Here is a 16,448-nt window from a genome sequence, read left to right on the forward strand (position 1 = left end):
ATTTTCAGTTAACACAGGCTCAAAGTTGCCTTCACGGTCACTCTGAGGTCCATGTTTCTTACATGTATAAATGGTTAAATAGCTAATGTGTCTTCTTTCAGACTTCAAGGGGAAATAAATCGTTTAAACGTGTAAGATTTATCAAGATTTATTACCACGAAGCATTGTTACAACAGACAAATAGGAAACTTTTGTGGTTGACTTACTTTTATTACGTCTACATGTACACACACTGTAGCAAATCCCTTACCTGTTATTTTGGATGTAGAAAAAGATCCTGCTGACTGTAACTGTACATAAAAATGAACAATCTACACCAAACACACAACCTGTCAAATAAGTTTATTCGCACACACTCACACACATATACACAGAGGCATGAAGTCCCTTCCCTCAAGTAATTCAGTAAAAATCTGTTCCTACTGAGCACATCATGTACCAATGTGTCAGAGAGAAGGATGTAGAACACAAAACCAAATGTATTGCAGAGCAGACATGAATATTTTAAATTGGGTTGTATTATTAAGGCCCGTCACGTGGAGCTACACACTGCCTGAGAACTACGCACGCCTTCACTTCAAGTCAGTTTAGATTGTTTATAGAAAACAGTAAAGACATTCTTGTTCTTGATTGCCACTCTTTGCTTTCCACTGCAACACAACGCACACCTGCTGAAGTGGCATTGACACAACGTTGCAAAAACGTTGCCTTATTTTAGATTCCTATTTAAAGATGATGACACGGCCTGTGCTGGTTTATTTCCCGTCGGATGTAAATCCAGCATAAATCAAGTAAAAAAAATATTAAAAAAAAAACAACAACTTGAATATTTCTCCCAGCTTGAGCTCTCGCCCCTTCGCTCACTTTGAAACGACACATTTCAACACATCATCGTTCTATAATCTTCAATTACAGAAAGATAACAAAAACAGAGACTTGTCGAGCACTTCAGTGTACGTAATCCAAGTGTAACATTAAAAAAAAAATTTTAACAGTTCATTTCGATACATTTGAGCAAAGAGAAATACTATAAAATCAGTGTGGAAGCGGAGCATGGCACAATCGTCTACGAAGGCCAATATCTGACAGTTCAAATTGGTAAAAAGTAACCAATGATTCCTGTGTTACAGCTACAGAAAATTCATTTACCTGAAAAAACAAATAAATAAACCATCTCCCTGCCATTCAGTAGCATTTTACATCCTGATTGCAAACAGTTTGAGTATTTCCTATGTTTAGAACTTTTCAAGTTTGTAAGCAGGAAAAAAAAAAGTCAGCTCAAACTTTTGACCAGCAGAGGGCAGCATCAGCTCAAACTATGGAGTTGCTGGCCTGAAGAAGAGAAACTACAGAAATAACGGAAGGAAACAAAAACAACTCAGTCTAAAAACTCATCAGCCAAGTCCTCAATACAAAGGAAAATATCACAGTCTCAGCTGTGGAAAAAAAAAAAGACCTACAGTATATCATACAAAAGTCTTTCTGAGCGCTGTAAAAATCAGTCTCAGTCTCCCTTTATCTACAAGTTATTGGCACAGGGTAATGCCCAGAAATAAAACAGTCAAACATAAATAAACCTCAAAATGTAGAAAAGCACAACAGTGATGAGGAAAAAAAAAAAAAAAAAAAAAAAAAAAAAGACTTCCCACGTTGGAAATGTTTCTAACCTGTTTCTCAGATTAGCAGCAGGTAACATGAGCAGCAGTTCTTTTCAGCAACACAAAGCATTTCCCTTTCTCTTTTCGAAGTGAAGCTAACAATTCCCAAATAGTAGCAGTTCTTCAGCCATGACTGTTCCAGTCTCACTGTGGCGCACATTTCCAGGCAAGCAGGAAACAGGAAAAAGAAAAGAAAAAACAGAAAGGTTGGCCAGACGGGGGCATTCGTTTTCCTCTTCGTGTGTGTTAAACTAGATCAACTTCCGCAGGGGGAAGGACAGGGCGGCTCCTATGGACAGACCCAGAGCCAAGAAGAAGGTCATGAGGGCTCCTGCAGTCTCTGCGTCTTTAGGCTCCACCAACCTGAAGGCAGACATCACATATTTAATCCTCAGGAACTACAACAACATTGAAAAAGCACACAGTGGCTTCAGATCTCCTTCACTACATTCATTAGTGGACATTCAGCTTGCTGTGCCCTTTGGTCATGTGATCCAGGTACAAGAACGTCAAGAACGCTTACCAGTTCAAGTGTGCATAACAAAGTGCAATCATATTTCTGTGATTTCACCTGAAAATCTGTACTCATATCTCATTTTTTCCTTGTTATTTGTTACAGTTTTTGCTCCTGGTACACAAATAGGTCTTCATGTCTTCCTTACAGCATCCTCGCCACTTTCTCCACTTCACCTTAAATCAGCGGTCCCCAACCCCCGGGCCTCGTGAGTCGTTTGGTACTGGGCCGCGAGAGTTGAGGCTCAGGCGTGAAATGTATAGTTTTCAGGGTTTTTATCGGTTTTCAGCATTATTTTATTATCGTTTTTATCATTAACTCTGTTTTCCTGGGTCTTTTTACGTGTGTTATGAATAAATCTTCTTTTTTTTCGGTACCGGTACTAGTTTTATTTTGTTGTATTTATCCGCGACACCTTAAAGGGCGGTCCGTGAAAATATTGTCGGGCATAAACCGGTCCATGGCGCAAAAAAGGTTGGGGACCGCTGCCTTAAATGAAACCTTTCCCCTAGGCGTGGCAGTATGCTGATTGCAGACACAAAGCACAAACCCATGGATTTAGAATGACTCACTAACATAACAGCATGTTTCATAACTCAGGGGTAATTTTGCATGTGTGAACATTTCCATGCTTCCACATACAAAGTTGTGTCTAAAACGGGCATACAGATTTGAAAGACTACACCACAGTCATGTAGATGAATTTCAGAAGCTGTAAAAGGCGATTACACTAAGCTGTTACAGACTCCTTAAACACAGCATGAGCTCCAAAACAACACAACACTGTTTAAAAACTGTAAATCTTTTGGTCCCAAATTCCAATAATAAGCAACCAAAACACGTCCACATGACAAGAATCAGAACACAGTCCTGTAGCTGTCTGCGGAGTGATCGTGTAACCTCTGAATGCGTCGACGCTGTACTCACTGTGGCGCGTAGGACATGGACAGGCAGACGAAGTAGCCGCTGGACAGAGAGAAGAAAACCATGATGACAGAAAATGCTGCGTCGTGTTCAAACAAAACAGGAAGGTAGTTGCGGCTCTGGACATTACAGAACATCAGCAGAGGGATGAACACGACTCTGGAGATCACCAGCACCGGGAAGAGACGGGACTCTTTAGAGGGCTGCAGAGGAGAGATGTAGGAGAATACATGAAGACATGAAGCTGGTTAAAAGCATGCTAGTATTCTGATTTACGCTCATTCAGGAAATCCAAAACAATCAATTTCACTAAAAGACAATGCAGTGCACCTACTGCTGTCTGAAGCTTACTGGAGCAAATATGTGGCTACGTCATTTAGCACCAGTGACCAAAAACCCTAACAATTAAACGACCTCCTTTTAGGAAGCGTTTGGTGACAGTGGGAAGGAAAAACGCCCCTTTTAACAGGAAGAAACCTCCGGCTCAGGATAACACATTCATCTGGATTCAGCTGGATTTGGGAGTCGCCTCAGAATGACAAGTCTTGTGGTGAGTGCGCTCTGGGCGTTTGTGCTAAAAGCTTTTGTATAACGTGCTAAAATCTGCATTTAAGCACAATTTTGTGCATCAATACACAGTAAAAGATTTTCCTCCTTGTTTGTTTCATATTTGCTATATATACATACATATTTGTCATATTAAAAAAAAAGCAAACAATGAATGAATGAATGAATGAATGAGAACAGCTCAGTTTTTTGCTGATGAAATATATAATAAGTCCAGTCTAGACAGAAACATAAATGACATATGGAAACCTACCCAGCGTATCTTTGTGGTGATGGTCCGGCCGAGCCAGTCGCCAATATTGAAAATGAGGAAGCAGCACACCGAAATAAAATAGCTCTCTGAAGAAAGAATGAGTACAAAGATACATTTTTATATCGCGATACGAAGGCTACAAGAGAGATGCACTATATTTGTTGCCATCCGCTAAATGGATGTTAAACGCAGCTGTACTGAAGCGAGTGTTCGGTCTTACCCCAATTTTCTCCTTTGGATGTGGTTTTCACATCTACGGTGATGGCAGGGAACACAGACAGAGTGACTGTGAAAACGAAGGTGACGCAGAACGCCATCACCCAGATCTGAAAACGAGAACATGGATTTATTTATTTAGTATTTTAATATTTGTATACAATGAACTGATCTAAATTGTTTCAACTTAAATCAAAACGACGACTAACAAAATGATCTCAGATAAAACTGGACTTTCTTTCCATTTTAGTAACGTTGTGATATCATTCCACACGAGGGTACCTTTTTAAAGACCTCTATAACCGAGGCCTTGGCTTGCCCCCTCTCAACCTGCTCCAGGGGCAGGAAGGCCTGCTTGGTTCCATCAGACCTCGGCTCGGCCTCGGCGACGCTGCTACCTTTGGCCGAGTTGTCGATTGCTGATCCGTTAACGTGCCCGGCCGGCTTGCCATTTTCCACAATGCTGCTTTCTGCAATTGAATGTATATAAAGCATCACTTCCGCTATTTCACTTTCACACAAAAACATTATTATTCAATATGTGCTCAAAGGTTTCAAATGTGGGATCTGGTTGAGTGAATTATGACTAATTGGACCTCTATGGGCTTTTTAGCATTCATAAAAAGGCAGGAGGCTGTGTGAGCCTCACAAACCCACCTTTGTTAGGCACCGTCTAATTGGATAAACAGAGGGTAAACTGACTTAATGAGATAATGTTCCACTAAATTGATTTGATTCAACCAGACTGCGAGGGACAGAATTGTGAACTGAGTCGAAAAGCAAACAAACGTTCGCTCACTGTCGCAGTAACGTCTGACAGATTTTAAGGCTTCTGGTGTTCAGAGTGTGGAGCAGCTTGGAAAGGAATGGCATTCATTCAGGGATGGTGAAGAGTTGTTTGTGTAGCCAAAGCTTACCTTTCAGCAGCTCGTCTGTGGTGTCTGCCTCATACGTGCTGCTTTTTTTCAAATAATACTGAGCAAACCCCTGCATGAAAACAAAAACACAACACAAGAGTCAAGCAGCTGAAATATCAAAATATAATAAACATTAGGTTTTTGGGTTTTGTAATCAAGTTTATACTATAATGGATTCACTTAGGATGCCAGTGAGCACTTGTGATACAAAGTCCAAAACCACTGTGTGTTCAACATCCATCTTTATATACTTTATTCTGTTTACTCAGACGAGACAGTTTGACACTTGCAGTCAAAAAATGTTACAAATTCCCACATCCAGGTTCATCTGCATACAAACTCTCCACACACACTGGCTGTGTCCCAATTCAGGGTCTGCACGCTTGAAGTACGCATTTTAAGTGCGATTACGTCACCGCCACGCGACGACGACTGTCCCAATTCGAAGTGCACTTCAAATGCATACTCCAAATGTGCCGTCGATTTCCCCAAATATCAAGCGTGGTCCGGTGCACGCTTCGTGGTCCCATATATCCCACAATTCATAGCGCGGCGGTGGGTATGGATAATTTTGCTGCAAAATACGGCAGAAGGGAGCGGCCGAAAAGTGAACTGTCAAAAGTAAGTACTGAATATGACGTCACTTATACATATATAATAATAATAATAATAATAATAATAATAATAATCTGACAATAACTATAATATTGGCCATATTATATTTACATTACCACAGTGAGATGACTTTAGTCTCATGAACAACATTAGCTAATTGTTATTTACTAACTAATCTTAAATGACTGTTCAGTACAGAAATGAAGCCCAACAATCATGTTTTACAGTCCTGTGGTTTCAGCCTCAGATACTCAACTACTCAAAGTGATGTCATGACAAAAATGAATGACCAACAAAACATTTTTTCTCCTTCATTTATGTCACACAATCTCGCGTTTCTCGCGGTTAGTATCATGGTTGCTAGGCAACCTGAACAGCGCAACGAAGGCTAGACCGTCCCATTTCACAAGCCTCTCACTTCCGCACTTCTCGTACTTATAGTACGCACCGTACGTAGTACGCGTAGTGCGCGTAGTGCGCGTACTTCAAGCGTGCAGACCCTGAATTGGGACACAGCCCCTATCTGCTTTCAGATAGTGTGTGTGGAGAGTTTGTATAGGTGAGGTCAGATGGATTGTGGGTAATGCAGTTCTGCTGAGAGGACAGCTGACTGACCAGGCGTGGCAGCACCAAGTAGCTGAAGAGTGTGAGCAACGTCCCCATACACGGTGTGATGAAGTAACCCAAAGCTGCCGTTTCATGGTCCGTTTTACCTGAGTGACAAACGCACACAAAGCAGAGTTACTGAAGCATTCTGGGACAGAAATAAAAGAGAAAAAAACGTTCAACAAAACCAAGTGTGCTCAGGTTTCTTTGAAAGCAGTGCGGTGTGCGATGTCATGCTGATTGCTCCCGTTGATTTTCAATGCCCTTGGTTACCAAGCAACTGAGGATTAGGAGCCCACTGGAAGCTTGTGTGGATGTAAGTGACTCACTTCCTATGGCTATTAGCATGGCGATGGCAGCGAATGTCCCAGCGAGGCCCTGGCCACTCATAAAGATGCTGCTGTACTTCTGAGGCAGCATCCCCACAAGGCCGAACAGACTGCCCTGCAGCACGGCACCGAACGCTGACGAGGGAGGAAAAAAGGGGCTTTTATTGTAGCATCTTATCACTCGAACACATTCGTCTCCCACATATACATAGAAGCACACTGACTTACAGTTGATGAACCAGATAGTAGCCATGGTGACCGAGAAGAAGCAGTCTTCCTCCATGGGCACTTTGACCAAAACTGCTGTGAGGATGAAGAGCAGCAGGATGAAAACAAGGCTACCTGCGATACGTATCGCCTCCGATATCCTGAAACACACACAGTTACAACACAGTTAACCATGATGGATCTAGCAGATCATAAAATATACCACAGAGCAGCAGTCTGAATATACTTTTACAGAGCACCATCGGGAAACAGACATCCTGTAAGAACAACGACGTGTCGAAGCAAATTAACTTCAACACATCGTCGTCCTCTAATAGGCAATAAACATCCGTCTGTTAGAGCGGCAGACATTCACGAAAAGTTCATGTGACAAATAATATAGTATAGGATCAGAGATTTCTCACGACACCATGGCAACAAGGCTTTCCGTAATGCCGGGCTCACACTGTGCGATTTTTTCCAGTCGCGCGATTCAGCTCCTGCTCAAACTGTACGATTGACTCTCAGGGGTGAGAAGTTCGTAGGTCACGATGCAGAGTCTCACACTATACGACCCGATGCTCTGATGCGACCCGAGTGCTCACACTGTGCGTCCATAAAATGAAGGTTATAACAGAAATTCTGTCGCTCGCGCTCCCTCGCTGTCTTTCACTCACACAGACACACACACCACCGCCATCAACTTTGCTAAATTGCTAATGAAAAACACTGATCAGGCAGCTGTGATTGAGCAGCAATGTCCATCCAACTATTTTTACAGTTGTTGTGGTCGTGATAATTTTGTGAGGCCACATCGAAAAGGCTCAGATGAGCTTTCCAAAGTTGTGCCTCCATCGCTTGTGTCCAGATCACACGCTGCACTGCCGTGCTACTCCGTCTTTTTCGCTGACATTTGTGTTTGCGCGTGCGCAGTGTGAGAAACTGCGGTGACACCCTCACGACCAAGCGATTGATGATCGCGAGCTGGTCGTGAGGTGTTAATCGCTTCTCGTTACCCCACGTATACTACACGATGCACGACGCACGATGAAGGCAAAAATCGGGCCGATCGCCAAAACGGTCACACGACTCAAAATGGGCCAAAAATTGCACAGTGTGAGCCCAGCATTATCTGTTTTTTGGGCTAAAGATGTGTTCATTAATGTGACTGCATGACCTTCAGACTTGTGTTATGTTAAAAGAGAGAAACATGTTATTAGGTATAATCAGATTCCTACTGCCATTACTTAAAGACAAATAACTAGGCTGCTGATTCGGACATAAAGGTGACATGTTCAAGTGCAGCCAGATCATGAGAAAGGAATGCATGTTTGAAAGCGCTTTAACACACTGACCTCGGGTAGAGGAAGGAGTTGAGCAGGGTAAATAGCAGCAGAGGCAGCTGAGACAGCAGAGTCATCCAGTTGTTGAAGTAGTACTCTTTGCGGACGACCTCGGTCCCGTTGCTCGATTCTGCTGTATCTAGTCGACGTTGGAAGTACTACACACCACAAACGCAGGGCTTTTCATTCAAAAATACGACAACAAAGCTACATCTGACGTATAAAATACAAAATATACTATCACTGAAAACCCAGCATATGCTTCATATTGTGTCAGATTTTGTGTTATTCACGTGAAGTCTTGTTTTTACCAGTGAAGCTGTCATGAAGAAATTCCATGGCAGCAGCGTTCCCAGGCCCAGAATGAAGAACATGAGTCCCACCATGTAGTATCTGTAGATGGGGAAAAGGGATGGTGCATGAATATTGGTGAAATCTTCTGTCCCCCTTATGCAACAAAACATGTTTAGGTGTCACGCAGAAACTGTGGCTGAGAGCAAAACGAATGGGAAGTGAAAGTTGCTGCTGTTTGTGTAACTCACCGGTCCTGAGGGGCGTCTGTTCGTCGTTTCATCCTGGTGTCGGAGTTTGTTGAGACTCTAACACCAATGGGAGAGAAAAAAGGGTCAGCCACGTTTCCAAAGTCAGGAAAAAATGCTGTTTGTGTGCGCGACACTCTTCTGCCAAGGTTTCACTCATAAGTAATGCAGGAATGTGTTTAAATACTGGCGAGAGGCAGTGAGGGGCTGGCCAAATACAACCGGCTCTAGAGACGCTGTATGGTACATACATGCCACACATTTTACATCTTATAATTTAAGCCTTACTGACAGATTTGTTTTTCCATTTACTACAGCAACATTCAGTTATCATCTGTCAACATCTGTCATGGTTGACACACTTCTCTCCATCTGTGTCAGGGGTTAAATATGTATCTAAACTTCTGCTAGTGACATAAAGCAGAGTTTCAAAGTGGGCTGCAGCATGTAAAATGACTTTGACATTCCTTGTTACTTTCTGGGTTAAAGTTACTTTGACTTAACGTCATGTGACATAAGAATGGACCTAGCAGCTGTGTAAGCAGCCATGAATGACAGGAGTGCACACATCTAATTAAACAACCTGACTAAGTGCAATTTCAACGATTTTCAATAGAGGCGATGGCAATGGAAACCTGTTCAGCCTCTCTCCAATGTGTCCACCATTAGTCATGAATTTGACTTCACACCTTGTGTACACACAAATTACTGCAGTACTGCCTCGGGGAGGACAGACAGGTATTGAGTTCTCACTGGAAAAAGCCATTTCCACTAGGGCTGCCACGATTAGTCGACTAGTCACTATTAAAATCGTCGACGACTGATTTAACAGTTGACGCGTCGTTTGAAGCTTTGTAAGATCCCAAAAGACGCAGGAATAAGTGGTAGGATTTAAGAGTGTAATAACGGACTGAAACAGAAGATGGCAGCACTGCATTAGGGGTGGGGGGAAAAATCGATACTGTGTAGTATCGTGATATTTTGTTTGCTAATAATGTATCGATACAGGGACAGCAGAAATCGATATTTTGTTACAAAAAAAGGTTTTTGTGCTCCGACTTCAGAGCATGTTGATCCTTTTTCTGAGCAAGAATCCTGACATTCCTTCACTGTCCAAATGTGTTTAACTTTTTTTTTGGCAGCAATAAACATGACAGTTTACTTATTTTAATTTAAGACGTGTTTTATTTTAATTAAGTTTAAAACTTTTATTTAATGTAAAGTTATATTTTGTTTTAATTTACTTTCAAATTCTTCAGTTGCTGAATGGGCTGCATAGTTTTCATAAATTGCATAGTTCAGAAAAGCTATAATTGTACCAGATGGTTACATTCAGTTAAGTTGGACTAGACTGTAATACAAACCGTTCAGTTTGTCAACAATAAAACTGAAATGAGAGAAAGACTGAGTGTGAGACTTTGTTATTAGATAAAATGAATATTGATAAAGTTTACCTTTATGTACAGAATCTGAATATCGCAAAATATTTAAAAAAAATTGTAATATTATCGTATCGTGCGTTAAGTATTGTGATCATATCGTATCGTGGGATGCATGGTGATTCCCACCTCTACTGACTAAGTGCAATTTCAACGATTTTCAATAGAGGCGAAGGCAATGGAAACTTGTTCAGCCTCTCTCCAATGTGTCCACCATTAGTCATGAATTTGACTTCACACCTTGTGTACACACAAATTACTGCAGTACAGCCTCGGGGAGGACAGACAGGTATTGAGTTCTCACTGGAAAAACCCATTTCCACTCACTCACAGGAGGACATGTAAGGCTGCTCCACTGTTTGTTTTCTAAACTCACTTTTTTAAATTCAATAAACACAAAAACATTAAACTGAATATTAATCTCTTTTCTGTAATGGTAATGAAAATGTACTTCACTGGCTGACATAATCATTACCACATCACTTATGCCGCTACTAAATTAAAAGCAGAGCTGTAAATATTGGGCGGGCATATCCAAACGATAAAGCAACAAAGACGATACTTTATCTTTTAGATACAGTAGCATTCATCATGGGAGGATAATAACAGAAACAGCACTAAAGACTATAAACCTGCTGGGATTTGCTCTTCATTTACTCTTTCCGCACCACCTGCCCACCTGACAGTGTGACAACAACAGCCCATCAACCATTTACAGCTGAGAGGTTACTGGGTTGTGATGTTCAAAGAACAAAAAAAGAAAGGATACCTTGTTTACATCAGGATATATTTGGTTTTATTAAAAGGCCCCATACTGCAGATGCCATCATATTCAGGCTTTAAAACTGGCTGGTTAACTTTTTTATGAGTGTAATCAGAATGCAATAATGTTGCTTAACTAAAAACACTGATGCTGCTTCTGGATGACTGACTGAATGCTTTACCCAGACCACAGAGTACATGACAAAAGCAATATGAGTCACACATGTCACATGAAGGCAGGACAATAAACTACATGTGTGACCTCCGACCTGATTCTCAGTTCCTGTTGGGCCCCTTAGGGAAGTCAGTCTAACACCCTGTGCCTAATTAAATGCCTGTTGTTGCCGTTTGGACAGACTGTGTTTCAGTGGCCCTAAAATCTCACACTGGCATGTTTAATTTCTCTCTCACTGCCATAAATACTCGTAATGTTCCCCTAATCCAGTCTTGACTAATACTGTGTTGTGTCAAGGATCAGGGTGACTTTGGCGATCCTTATGACAGGATGTCTCATTCTTATTCATACAGCTATAATTCTTAGTTTTACAGCACAGTAGTATTTCTTTCTAATAAGGCAAGAGACAGATTCAGAAGCAGCGTGCGTTGATTTCCTGGAGGACCAGGCTGTTTGTTATGCAGCTGTGAAGGAGGATGTAGTATGGTCTATTCTTTCCCCCCCCCCACCGAGTTTCATTTACACTTCTTTGTCATGGTTTGGTTTTCATCTGTAAAACTTGTTTTGACACCTCCTTCCAACAAAGGCAGGTGTGACAGACCAAAAAACCACTGTTACAGTTGAGTTATAGGTCCTCACTATTATCCTTGATCGTCTATAAATGGCTGGGTTTATACGCCGGTCTACTCCTCGCTTTGTTAGATAAGCTAAAAATCCATGTGTGCTTCCTCCCTGGTGAGACAGTTGGTTGAACATCCTCTGCCCTCTTCCCTCAGTGACAGAGCTTTCAAAAGCCATCATCCACTAAATCAGCCTGGTCAGAATCGTTACAGTCCAACCAAACAGGACTCTTTAAGCAGCGAAGCAGAACTAATTAAACTGAACTGGTAAATCATGAACAAGGCTAAAGTCATGGGGCCATAAAAAGCTGCCAGCTTCATATTTTCAAACATATTGCGAAAGACATGCAGGTAAAAATGCCTCAGATGATCGCCATGCTGCGGTTCGACAATGACTACCTGGCGGCACCTTCAAAGTTATTTAAAAACATCTAGAGGTACAATTTACAAGTACACACTGTTCTCTGTATGCTCGGTGTTGGGTGTGCCACGTGTCCCATCAAGGACACAGTGATACAAACACGTCCAGGGGTCATTTAAAGTCGAGGCTTGAAGCAGACATACAGCAATAGGTCACACGGCCTTTTCTAAGGTCTACATCAGCAGTATCAGCTGGTTTCATTGATAAGCTACTTCTCAGCTGCTGAAATCACATGTATGCCCACTGTTGCGAAACACAAGAACTGTATTTAGTCTGTGCTGATGTTACTCGTTTCTTTAGATGAAATAATCAATCTCCACAATGAGCAGGAAACAAAAACACTAGGTGGCTATCAAACACTCCGGTCACAGGACCCGACCAATGAAGAGACTGCAGATCGCTCACAAACACGATACTGTCAGCGCCTAAACTTGTAAGAGTAAGAAAGAAATTACATGTGTAGGGCGATGAAAGGACAAAAACACTTAAAAACAGCAAACATAAATAAAAGCTGGACGTCAATTAGTAAAATAATTTATAAAGCCCAAAAACAACCTAAAGAAATGTTTTGGCAGGTTTACATATAAGAGCTGACGACTCATTTAATATTCTAGTCTGTTGCCCTGTCGTCTTTATTACGAAGGTGTGCTCGGTCCTCTTTCACCTTCAAAAACAAGTAGGACAAGCAGGATAAGAGGGGCATTTTGCTCAAGTCGTAGACACTCCCAGGTCTGTGAACTAAATAACTGCCCAACACAGCTCACACACAGCTAGGCTTCAAATCCAGCAGCTACAATGAGGCAGTCACTCCCTGGGGTGAAGCTATAATTTGAGTATTAGTCAGAAGTTGGTACCATACTCTGGGTGTTTAGCTTGAGAGCTTGGAGGCATTTAAACAGGATATGAGTGTTGAAGATAACAGCTGATGTTGTCTAACAAGCATTTATTCTGCTCCTAGCAACAGCAAAGCAATATTTGTGTCCTTTTCATTTTGGGACAAAACCTAATCTGTCTCCAGATATCCAGGTTACTCAAAACACTGTAACGAAGGCTTTCCAATATACTTAATTTACTTAAGCAATGCATTCACACGCGCTTTATTTCTTTCACTGTCAGACATCAATAAACATCTTAAAGACACCTTCGGGCTAGCTATGTCGAGATGCTGGGGCCATAAAAAAAGCCGTAATGGTATTCTGTCCTGCTCCTTCACACACACCTCCAGAGTTATACAGCACAAGGAGCTACAGCAACAGCTGAGGTCAGGTGCAACTGAGCTCTGTAGATGAAATGGTGCAAGCATGAATCTTTTTTTTAAGTCAAGAATAGAAAAAAAACGCAGCTCTTCCTTATAAATGGTTACGCTCAGTGAAAATACATCAAATAAATGAAACCAAACCAATCGGGCCAAATTAGGTCAAGACATTTGGGAACTACAGAGTCAGTTTTGTTTGTCACAAGCTGCTTCTGTTGTCTGTAATAACAAATCCTAAGTCTAGACAATCTGGTCCTTAAACCCCACACAGTATAACATTAATCTGTCAAGTCTTGTCTTGTATTTAAGTGTAATCAACATACAACAAACCCTGAGGGAACTGAACCCCTTCTGACACACAGCTCCCAAAATGTAAGAGTTTAAAAGCAATTAGAACCATAACTATGGAAAGGGAAAGGACTGATGTGTGTGTCTATTGAACTGAAGTATGTGTCTATTGAATAGGCACATACTTCTCTTCTTTCCTGGACCTCTTTGTGTTGACTCACAGGGGAATGTAAATCATTTGGACTAAGAGCAGATTCCTCAGATGGATGAAGATATTCGACCGTCTCACCATCAGAAGCTCAGACACTAGATTCCTGCAAGGTGCCCAATTGCGGTCTTTCAGGGTATCTAAAAAGTAACTGCAACTAAAAGTACTAAAGAATCCCACAAAGATGATAACACAAACTTACTAATAATCAAACAGAAAAACAAACAGAATATTCAATTATAAAAAACTGAACTGAAAATTTCACAGTTTATTAAGTGCTGACATAAGCTAACTAAAAGTAGAGACGTGCTATTTTTATGTGCCCATTATTTTATTTTATTTTCAACCCAATGGGCTGAAACACAAAGCCCGAAGGTCAATACGCAGACACACTACTATCGCACAATACTATAAGGTGTAACACCTACATGGCTTCCGTATCGAGTCACAGGGGCATTCTTACTGTAATCTGACCATGTGCGCACATGGCAGCAGCCATTCACGCCACAAAACCAAACGTATGTGCCATTGTCAGACTCAAGTACTACCTGGTTAAATTCGGTTATTTACTCAAAGACATTCAGCCCGAGTTCATTTCACTCCAGACTGTAAAACACATTTTTCTTCATTATCTGGTTCAGTAGTTACTTACTACGTTGTAGTAAATGCATTATTCAAAGAGGTAAACTCCCGTTAAATATGATCTTCACTGGACGAGGGGATATTATGTTGAACGTTGTGGTTAGTCTCGATAGTGATGCATCAGTTTGTACTCGGTAGACGCACGTTTCAAGGTGTACAAGAGACAAGAGGAAAGCTGCTATCACCGCGTAACTACAGCGACTGCGAATATCACGTCTCATCACGGTAAGCTAACACAGTGCCAGCTAACGTGATGTACGAGCGTGAAACACTCACCGAAAAACCGATGCTGCCGTCACGCTGTTAACATAATGTGCCTGCTGTTCGCGGAAAGGTTCAGTAAGCCAGAGGGTCCAAACATATATGTTCGCTGTCCATTCACATGGCGGGAAATGTAGAAATCGCAACGGTTGATAGACGCGCACATTTTATAGCACAATAACCGGTACAACCCGCCTCCTTAAAAAAAAGAGGCACTTCCGGTGTGCATGTCAGCTCTACTGTTTCAGCACATCTCGTTTGACACGCTGAATTAATAGTGCTGTTTTAATAAAATTAATTAAACAAAGAGGCTCAATTATTAGTGCTACTCTGATTTTTCAATTTACAACTGACTTATATTATTACAGGGTTTGTTGGGGGGGCTGAAGCAGTCGACACAACTTTAAAACAAATCTCAGTTTAGGGTGGATGAGAGCTTTGCAAATTTTTGAGACCGTAATATCTATTTCACGTTTATATGAATAAATGTACAGAAAAAATGACAAACACAACTGCAATGGTAACACCCAGCTCTTAGCTGATCCTTTTTTCTTCTATGAAAAGAGGAACGACATCTCCGGGAATTTTATTTTTGTTTACTTCCTCTGGTAGTAAACTATATATATATATATATATATATATATATATATATATATATATATATATATATATATATATATATATATATATATATATATATATATATATATATATATATATATATCAGTCAAACGTTTGGACACCTTCTCATTTAATTTCTTTTCTTTATTTACATTGTAGATTCTCAGTGAAGGCATGAAATCTATGAATGAACACCTAATTATGTAGCAAACAAAAAAGTCTAAAATAACTCAAAACATGTTTTAGATTTTCCAAAATAGCCACCCTTTGCTTTGCACACTCTTGGCATTCTCTAGATGAGCTTTTGGGGTCATTGTCCTGTTGAAAAGTAAATGATGGTCCAACTAAATGCAAACTGGATGGGATGGCATGTCACTTCAAGATGCTGTGATAGCCATGCTGGTTCAGTGTGCCTTTAATTTTAAAATTTTGAATCCCCAACAGTTTCACCAGCCTAATTCCCTGTCCTTCCATGATGGTGCCTCCTCTTCCTCGGGTTTCTACTGCCTGAGATATTCACTGAGCACACGGTTGGTTGGGGCCATCTTACTTTGTGAATGTTTGTTGTCTCATCCTGAACCGTAGTGCTGACACTCACCAGTCCCCGGCCTCCTTCCTTCCCCTTAGCGTACAGCCTCACTTGGACTTGGGGTGTAACACTCCATGGATAGTCAGGAGCTTATTTGTCTTGATGTCAGTGCCTTCTATCTCCTCCTTTGGCCAACTTATCATCCCAGCTGGGTACCTGATCACAGGCACCCAGCTGGCATACACATATACACACACACACACACACATATATATATATATACATATATATCTGAGACAAGATTGGCAAAACCAAGCTGTCTGTTAAGGCTGATTGAAAATCAAACAACAATTAAAAAAAACAAAAGACAAAAGGAGACTCATACTAACAACAACCCTCAATTGGGAAATAACTAGTAACATGGAACATGGGTGAGATACATGTAGGGAGATGAACTGACATTCCTGCCAGGGACAAGGGTAGACTGGGACAATAAATACACACATCAGGGTAATCAGGAAAATGGAGACAGCTGGGAA

At 41.1% G+C, this 16,448-nt stretch overlaps 1 protein-coding gene across 1 annotated transcript; it reads right to left on the reverse strand.

Moving 5' to 3' along the window:
- Positions 1-1,632: 1,632 nt before the first annotated feature.
- On the reverse strand, positions 1,633-14,948 carry LOC102786154 (equilibrative nucleoside transporter 2-like). Its single transcript, XM_087837748.1, has 13 exons — positions 14,775-14,948; positions 8,692-8,748; positions 8,461-8,542; positions 8,162-8,307; positions 6,828-6,967; positions 6,600-6,734; positions 6,280-6,377; positions 5,050-5,119; positions 4,415-4,602; positions 4,137-4,242; positions 3,917-4,002; positions 3,100-3,299; positions 1,633-2,021 (listed from the first exon to the last, which is right to left on the reverse strand). Exons 2-13 carry the CDS (start codon positions 8,721-8,723, stop codon positions 1,910-1,912), a joined length of 1,395 nt encoding a protein of 464 aa, XP_087693874.1. The 5' UTR covers positions 8,724-8,748; positions 14,775-14,948; the 3' UTR covers positions 1,633-1,909.
- Between the last annotated feature and the right edge of the window lie 1,500 nt (positions 14,949-16,448).

The sequence above is a fragment of the Neolamprologus brichardi genome, chromosome 3, assembly GCF_056152115.1.
Source record: "Neolamprologus brichardi isolate AB-2024 chromosome 3, ASM5615211v1, whole genome shotgun sequence".
NCBI classification, from domain to species: domain Eukaryota; kingdom Metazoa; phylum Chordata; class Actinopteri; order Cichliformes; family Cichlidae; genus Neolamprologus; species Neolamprologus brichardi.